The sequence below is a fragment of the Carassius gibelio genome, chromosome A2 (assembly GCF_023724105.1).
Source record: "Carassius gibelio isolate Cgi1373 ecotype wild population from Czech Republic chromosome A2, carGib1.2-hapl.c, whole genome shotgun sequence".
NCBI classification, from domain to species: Eukaryota; Metazoa; Chordata; class Actinopteri; order Cypriniformes; family Cyprinidae; genus Carassius; species Carassius gibelio.
The window spans coordinates 16,498,727-16,507,431 of record NC_068372.1 but is presented as its reverse complement, the minus strand read 5'-3'; the positions used below and the strand labels follow the sequence as shown (position 1 = coordinate 16,507,431).

Below are 8,705 nucleotides of genomic sequence, written 5' to 3'. Positions count from 1 at the left end.
AACCATTAATACAACAAGCTCTTAAAAACGAATAAAAATGCAAAGGTGATGGAAATTTGCTTTTTAATTTTATGCATACAAAACAGTATTAAAATGTGACTATATAAACATACTGTCTTGTCACCAGTTGTAGTTTGTACATGGTTTTCGGCTGCACAATTATGGTTTCATGTACATACAAACACAAAAAGATAAAAAAATATTTGTAAAAAAATTCAAATACATGGCAGCATGTATTGGCTTATGTTTCATACATTGTCTCATCATTCTAGACATGAGTAGTGCTGTTATCGTAGTTATTGATTATTCATGCAGTAACTGTTGGTTTCCTTCTTCAACCCTTGACCACAAGCAGGTGTTTTTTTACCCTGTTTGAACACAAAGAATGAAGACATCATGTGATAGTCTCTTCATATTGACAAGAAGAAATGGTAAAATGAGCATACACACTAACAGGCTTTTAAACAAACCTTGTACAAGCTGCACACGAGATTGTAGAGAGAATTCATCGCTTTTTCCTGAAGATCATCTGTGTGTTCCTGCAGGGACAACAATGTGCCATTTAATCACCAGGAAACACTCAACAAACACATTTTCCTTGTAAATAAACAAATACTTGTCCTTACTCCATTAATAGTTATCCAAGGCACATATTGATGAGGGGGTTTCAGAGCATTTGTTTTCACAGCATTTTGATGCATTAATGCATTGCCCTTATCTCCGTTCACACAAGCCATGACTGAATCCCATTTTTGATCAGGAAAGTAGACTTCGAAACACTGAGATAAGAAGTACAGATTAGCATTGCATTGGGGGTTTACAATAAATAATAAATTAAATAAAAGAAGGTAAAATAGATATGTCCACTTACCGGCTGGGCAGATTTCAGCACATTTGGTCCTGACTCCATGCAGAAAATGACTGTAACAGCTTCTATTCCGAACATATTCAACAAGCAGGTCTAAAAGAAAAGACTACAATTTTAAAAACCTGTATTTCAGCACTAAACAAGATGCCTCCAAATATAACAGCAATCTACTTTAAAAGGTTGTAAGGGTGAAATAAATAGCAAAACCTCACCTCAATCAGGTTACCTTGACATTCATCCTGTCCATGCTGACAAGTGAAGATGTACTTCCCTTTATCTTCTTTCTCCTATTGCAAAAACATTATGAACAGCATTTGAACATACATTCAACTTACTTTTCTATGTCTAAAAGAAATTGGTTGCTATTTGCACGGTGCAGATTATATTCGCATGGTGTGAACATAAGTAAATATCATCTCGTTTACACAGTGCAAATAGTGATATAGATGCTAGTCATATAATATCTAAATAGGAGTAACGTGATGTCTGTACTGGGGATAAATTGTCTGAGCAACAGTTGGGAGAGTAAATATACCTGTGCATTTCCATATGGAACCAAATCAATAGCCATGATGTCCTGCAACATAACGAAGGTAGGCAAGAGCCGCAATACAAGAAACTGCCTGCATCCAGGACACAAAGACTCGTAGTACAGGCCCACGGTGACCTTGTCATCGGTGGACTTAGTTACGTTGTACTTCATGCATTGTTCCAACACCTAATAAAGAAGAGAATAAAGGGAAATGCTCAGCTTTGTTCACAATCGGGCGTCCACCTTCTTTGATGCCCAAAAACGAGAAGAAGAAAAAAAATCGTGAATTCCCAGACAGCATTGAGCATAAAAGGAGAAGTGTAAATAGAACTATTAAGTTACTGTACATCAAGACGATTTGCATATCCAGTGTGCCTTTCTAATGCAACTTCAAATGCGGTTTCATTTTTCGTGCAAGCTAAATTATCGACAAAAGGAAATAATAATAAAAAAACACATCCTAATCGTTTCATGTTTTGATATTTAAGGACGAATCTTTAAGTTTAATGCAAGAGTCACTCACCCCACATTCGGCTGCAATGTCTCTAGAGTCGCACCATTGTGACGGTGGATAACTACAGGAGTTTAGAAACCTGCCGCTGGATTTACTCAGAGAAAAGACAACGAAGAGGAGCACAGACACTTTAAAGCCGAGCATGATTCTTGTTCACCAGCTTGCCTTGATTTCTGAATAAACAAGAGCGAGTCTTACATTTTAAACTCTCTTCCTCCTACACCGGTGCCACTTATTGATTGGTGTATAGTGACGTGACGTCATTAAAATCCGGCAAAATCATGCTCTGTAAATGCTGGAGACTTTTATTACACCATATCACGAGGAAGATCTGGGACATAAACTGACTACCGGCTGTATTTCTAAAGTAAAACAACAAACAAACAAAAAACCCTATTGGAACTCTGTATTTTATTATTATTTAACGTCATTGCCACATAGCCTACATTTACCAGATTAACTACTAGAACGGCGCTATAATCCCAGCTGGCAACATGTGACAAACTTACTTTTTGAGTTTGAAGGTTCTCAAATGAGTTGCATTTTACACGACTTTTACCGTTAAATGAAAATGTCTTGTTTCTGTGTAAACTTTATTCATGACTGGTGTAAACAGTCACATCAGAGCTATTTGATGCCAGTTTTCTGCTATGAAATATGATTTCCGTGTCAAAGCTCCGTTGTAGCCAGTGTTGGGAGTAACGCATTACAAAAGTAATGCATTACAGTAACATATTACTTTTTGGTGTAACGCAGTAGTGTAAGGCATTACTAATCAATTTTCAGTAATATTTTACTCGGTACATGTTCAGTAATGTTTGCGTTACAATACACTTTTAGCCCAAAATTTAATAAAAAATAAAAATAAAAAAAGAAGAAAAAAAACCCCTAAAGACCGCAAGACATTAACGAATCGAAAAATGAAGCAAATAAGTCATTTTCCTGTTCGTGGACAGTCAATAGCTGCTTGTGGTGTTTGTTTTGCATTTAAATAATTTCTGCGTTTTATTTCTTAGCCCATAGTTTCAGTTGAAAGCTGCTCGCGCTCGCCCCGTTAGAAGCTCTGACAGAAAGGCTGCATGTGAGGCTGACAGAGACTGAGAGACGTGTTTGACATGTGCTGTTTTCTTTAATGCATAACTTACATTCTGTCATCATTTACTCATCCTATTGTTCCAAACCTGTGAATTTCTTTCTTCTGTTGAACACAAAAGTTGATATTTTGAAAAATGTTGGTGTCCAAATAGTTGATGGGCTATTGATGGGTGGACTTAGACAAATATATACTGTGGAAGTCAATGGTGGCCATCAACTGTTCGGATACCAACATTTTTCATGTGTTCAACAGAAGAAAGAAACTCATACAGGTTTGGAACAAGTGGAGATTGAGTAAATTACAGAATTTTCATTCTGAAAGTGAACTACTACTTTAAAAAGAATCATTTTAAAAGCATTTATTCTTCTTAATTACCTAGTGAGTAATTTTTCACTTAGTTTTTCACCACTAGCTCCAATTGTGGAAAACACAATAGAACACACACCTGCACAAACTTGTTTTTTCAAGGCATGTGGGTTGTTTAATTTGACTATGAAATCTGAAAATTTCCCTTCACTGGGAAATTTGTGGGAATAAATAGGGTAATTCATGAACTGAACAAGGAACATTCACTTTATATGTGCGCCAAGCAACAACTATTCCTTGCATAAAAGTGTTGGCAGCATATTTCAAGATTAAAACTATCCTGATCAGGCTGTAGGTCAAACAATGAAACATTCTCTAGGTCGGCGCTATAGTTTCTCAGATTTTTTCCACCGTCCGGTAATGTAAGGGAACATGCCAAAGTGTTTGTCAAAAGACAATTGACAAGTTTTTGGGTTTCTGCTGCTTCAGCATGACATTCGCTGTAAAAGCAACAGCTGTTCAGATCACAAGAGCAAAGTGATGACAACAGACAAGATGATGCAATAGACCCATCTTTTTATTGTCTTAAAAATAATTCCATCTACCTATTAAAAAGCCATATCTCTGTAATGCTTGTGTACCTGTTTGAGAGACAAACAACACTGATGCAAACTGTACACAGAAAAAATCTGCACCCAAAAACAGATTGGATAGAACAGAAGTAGTAAAAGGAAATAAAGTATGTACATAAAGTTTGTGCACACAAACATCCAGTAGAACTGTACTGGGTAACAAACAGTGCTCCCCGTCCTCAATGTCTAATGGCACTTCAATATATATATATCAAGTTTAATTCTGAGGGAAAAAAGATGGAAATGTGAGATATAAACTCGCTCATATTTTCCTCACAATTCTAAGTTTACGTCTTGCAATTGTGGATTCATATTCAAAATTCTGTTTTGCGTTTTCGCTATGGAAAAAAAACACAATAAAAGCCCTTCCAACTTTTTTTCCTCACAATTGCAGGTTTATCTCACACAAGTCTGACTTTATATTACGCAATTTCAACTTTTTCCCCTCTCAGATGTGCCAGAAAAAAGACAGAATTGTGACATATAAACTAAGCCTCCATAGTTATGTCATAACCCTTTATGCATGAAAAATGTATTTCATTCTCTGTTATAATAGAACAAAAACAAATGTCTATAAAATATTTGGCCCTGCTGTATCTTACTATCTTGTCATCGAAAGACGGAAGAGGAAAAAAAACTACTAATTTTAGTTCTTGCTCTTGACTGAGACTATAGAAGGAAGTTAGAATTCAGTCTATAATTATTATAAACTTTGCTTCTGGATTTGAATAAATTCTATGTAACTTGAGACTTGAAAAAGAAAAATATGTCTGCTATGGGGAAAAAAAAAAAATCTATGAAGAAAGCTGGCAAACCTGCTCTGGGTCACAGCTGCAACCTAAAAAAAACATATTAAACTTTTTATTCAGAAGAAAATATGCAAGGTGAGGGAGCACTGTTGAACAAAGAATGAAAACAAAATCTTCAAGTTTAAAACAACAGAACCACAAAAAAAAGACAAGAAACCCTGTCTAACAGACTCCTTTCAGGACCAGACGGAGCATGTCTGAAAATACATCTTCTATTTGGTTAATTAGATACTGTAAACATTTGTAACTGTACTCAAATGGAAGAGAGATATTCAAGCTAGCTTATCTTTGAATCCGTAATGTCATTACTTACAATAAGAATTTTTTTTAAAAAAAGACAAAATTAGTCTCTCTTTTAAAAGGAGTTGAAGAAAAAAAATTGACAAAGAACAGACCCACTTCTGCACGATCACAACACACTGACACTACAAGCTTGTCACTAAAATGTGTCATTTACCTGTGTAATTTCAGTTGCTCATAAAGGCTGTCAAGCTTCATTAACTGTCACTCAAAATCACCTCAAGGTGTGCTTGTATAGTGCATTTACTCCACTGCTTTATTTCACCCAAACTCGTCACATCTGGCTCGTTCTGTGTGCTCTCAATGACCTGCTGTCAGTCAGAACAGACAAGGAATCAGAACCAGTGTCTCTGTTCTCGCTCCACTCCACACCATCAGAGCAAAACAACTTCATCCCATCAATGACGAAACAAACCAGAGTACACCAAAAAACAAGCTTATGAAACAAAAGCCTTCCCCATTTTAATGTTTGTGACAGATTTACAAAAAAAGAAAGAAAGAAAACAAAGAATCAATCTTAAATGAGGATGCCATAAGCAAATGATTCAGGCTATTTTAAAGTTTCTAGATTTTAATTAAGTCTTAATTCCAACTTGCATTTTAAATTGACTAGTTTTCTAGAAAAAATTGATGTGTATCTCAGTTTTGTTTTCCCTGTTAAAATGAAGCCTTAATAATAATAATATATTTTTTAAGGCCTGTTTATACCAAGATGAATTTCATGTTTGGAACTAAAATGCAGTCCAATTTTTCCATTCAATTTGTCTATTTAGACCAATGCGTAAAAAAACTAAAGTGCTGAATGAAAATGCTATTTCTCTCCCGTAGGGGAGTAGGTGGCGTTTATGGAAACGCAAGAAGAAACCCTGCTGTGCTACAGACACTATTGTCTGTAAGTGCCAACAAATTAGTTTAATGTAACAGCAGTGGCTCTGGGCATGTGACTAAAAAGCCTGAATCTTATTGGTTGCCATAAAGGGATTTAATTCAACCAAAACTAAATTCAGTCTTCATTTAGTCCACCTCATATTCCAAGCCTTTATGATTTTCTTTCTTCTGTTGAACACAAAAGACGCTATTTAAAAAAAAACGCTAGTAACTAAACAGGTGACGGCAGCCATTGACTTCCATAGTATGTAAAAAGAAAAAAGAAAAAAAAACATGTAACTCAAAGGCTACCAGCAAATGTTTGATTACAAACTTTCTTCAAAATATATTCTTGTGTGTTAAACAAAAGAAATAAATTCAAGTATTTTTGGAACAACATGATGGTGTATACACAGGTTTTTTGCATCAACTATTCTTTAAGAACACCTATTTGTGTGTGTGTGTCTATATATATATATATGTATATGTATATATATGTATATATATATGTCACATTGATGGCATGCAAATGTTTGAGTCATTCTGATCAGATACATTATCAGCTGTTTCATCAAATTCAAATCTTTATCACAATGAATTTTTGTCTTGGTGTAAACAGGCCTAAACACTAACTTTGTAAAATGGATGAAACGACTCCTGTGGTTAAAAAAGTACCTCAAATGAACTGACAAAAGTGCATACTGGTTAAGACCAAACCTCATTAAAAGCTTAAACGCTAAATGTTAAACATTACAAGTAAGAGGTCCTTTCATTTATCATAGTCTTCTTTATCTTGATTCTCCCAACAGACCTGTAAGTAAAGCGCTTTATTTGAAAAGATAAAACAGAATGCGTTTGATGAGATGATCCTCGTTTTTTCAATAAAGAAATCATGTAGTTGTGCTTTTTTTTTAATAAGCATTTGATAAGCACATTAGCTTTTGCTTAACTTGGCTGCAGGGAGTATATATATAATCTATGGAAGTGAAGCATTCTGTACCGCCCCAATCACAGGAAAGCTCCTCCAGGACACATGGGCAGAAGGCACTTTAAAGCCACTTCCTGTCAAAGTATGTCTCATTTAATTATACTTTCTTCATAAGCAAGCACAAAACTGCTCAGGTTCTTACTTGCTAAAAAGCATTTAATCATCGCTCACTAAACATACGTTTCTTACCCAGCTGACTGCATGATGTTCAGAACGATGTATCATCTGACTATACGCCGAGGTCATAGGATGAAACACTTAAGGCTTGTACAGTTACAAAACGGCCAACAAACATTAGGACTAATTTCCTATTACAAACAAAACATATTCCAACTGATAATTTCCTCGAAAATCTGTAATTATATCCTGGTTTAAAATCACAAGAGGGTTGTCTGTACCATTTTTGCTTGTGCATGTTGAATAACCAGCTTTTCCCCTTAAAACCTTTCTTTCTAAGCGAGTGGAAGCTCCTGTACGCGTGCATTGTTGCTTTGGGATCACCTTTGTTCTGCTCTGGATCTTAACAGTTCGCTATAGCTGTGCATTATTCTCACGTTACAAGAGTCAAAAATAAAGCACCAGGAAGCACCGATACCAGCCCACAGAAACCATCAAGAAGCCAGACTTCCAACTCTGTGGTGTAATATCTCAAAGAAAAGCACACAATTGTTGATGGCTATATATTCTGAGCATGACGACTAGCTTTAAAGAGCCTGATTAGAAGCTAGAAGGACTTCAGTGTCCCTCGAACATGTCTGATATAATAATAATAGTAATAATAAAAAGGTTTGTTTCACATCTTCTATAGGACAAATCACATAAAGAGGAATCTATTCATATGGTTGGCAGAAGTGAACTGCCAAACAGTTGCACAGTGACATAACAGCTAAAAGATTGATTATCAACAGCTGCACCTTTCGGTTAATTCCTCATCTCGTCCCTGGCATGGTGTCCTCACCGAAAATATCCAGGACTTAGACACTAGTTCGAGCTTTCGTGGAATCACGTGACTCTTTCCTCTCTCTCGTGTCGGGACAACAAATACAGAGTAGCTGTGATCTTACAATGATTACTGCAGCTGACTTTGATTGATACGGAAAACTATGGGCTTACAAAAAAAGCCATACGTATATACTTACGATAATATACTGTGCTTATCTGTTCTCTACCATAAACATATAAGTTTGGTGTTAGTATAATTTGCTCTGTATAATGTGCTTGATCATGCTTTATATGTGTGTCCTGGGCCGTGCTCATCTCGGCTGCTGTGCGAGGACCGGGTAGGCCAGGGTTACATTCAGGGAGTCGTTGTGCTGGACCAGAGAGGTGTGTTTATAGTGCAGGACCAAGTCTTTCAAGGAACCGTAAAGGTTGTAGGGCTCAGCAAATCCAAAACCCGTGGCCGTCTTGTAAACCACACAATGTTTGATCTCTCCATCCACGCTGTTGGAAAAGAAGAGAATGTCAGGCCTCAGCTCGAGAAGAGAACTGTGAAGAATTTGACGATTCCAGTTCCGAGTTCCTCTTAACACTTCTGGTTCCTTAAAATGGCTTCAATAATGAGTCTTTCAGTACTTATTAAAGAATCAATATTTAGAGAAAGGAAATCGTTTTTTTAACCATATTAAATAGTTTCAAGACCTTTTTTTAAGACTTGCGTATAAAAATAACAACATATCATTCGAATCTTAAAATAAATGATGTATCTGTAAAATATATTTTTTATTAAACTGGCTACGACAAGTATAAAATACTAACAAATTGTTTTATTCAATATATACATATGTGTATTA

At 35.8% G+C, this 8,705-nt stretch overlaps 2 protein-coding genes across 4 annotated transcripts in view; both read right to left on the bottom strand.

Annotated features, from left to right (window-relative positions):
- Positions 1-46: 46 nt before the first annotated feature.
- On the bottom strand, positions 47-2,140 carry LOC128028816 (gamma-interferon-inducible lysosomal thiol reductase). Its single transcript, XM_052616151.1, has 7 exons — positions 1,924-2,140; positions 1,404-1,586; positions 1,081-1,155; positions 872-961; positions 627-779; positions 471-539; positions 47-368 (listed from the first exon to the last, which is right to left on the bottom strand). Exons 1-7 carry the CDS (start codon positions 2,056-2,058, stop codon positions 297-299), a joined length of 777 nt encoding a protein of 258 aa, XP_052472111.1. The 5' UTR covers positions 2,059-2,140; the 3' UTR covers positions 47-296.
- Positions 2,141-3,875: 1,735 nt separating this feature from the next.
- LOC128028794 (phosphatidylinositol 3-kinase regulatory subunit gamma) overlaps positions 3,876-8,705 on the bottom strand; it is a 32,041-nt gene continuing 27,211 nt past the window's right edge. For all 3 annotated transcript variants that reach the window (XM_052616130.1, XM_052616137.1, XM_052616143.1), the window contains exon 16: positions 3,876-8,355. In XM_052616130.1, coding sequence (XP_052472090.1) covers positions 8,166-8,355 — 190 coding nt within the window. In that variant the 3' untranslated portion in view covers positions 3,876-8,165. The remainder of the gene's footprint in view (positions 8,356-8,705) is intronic.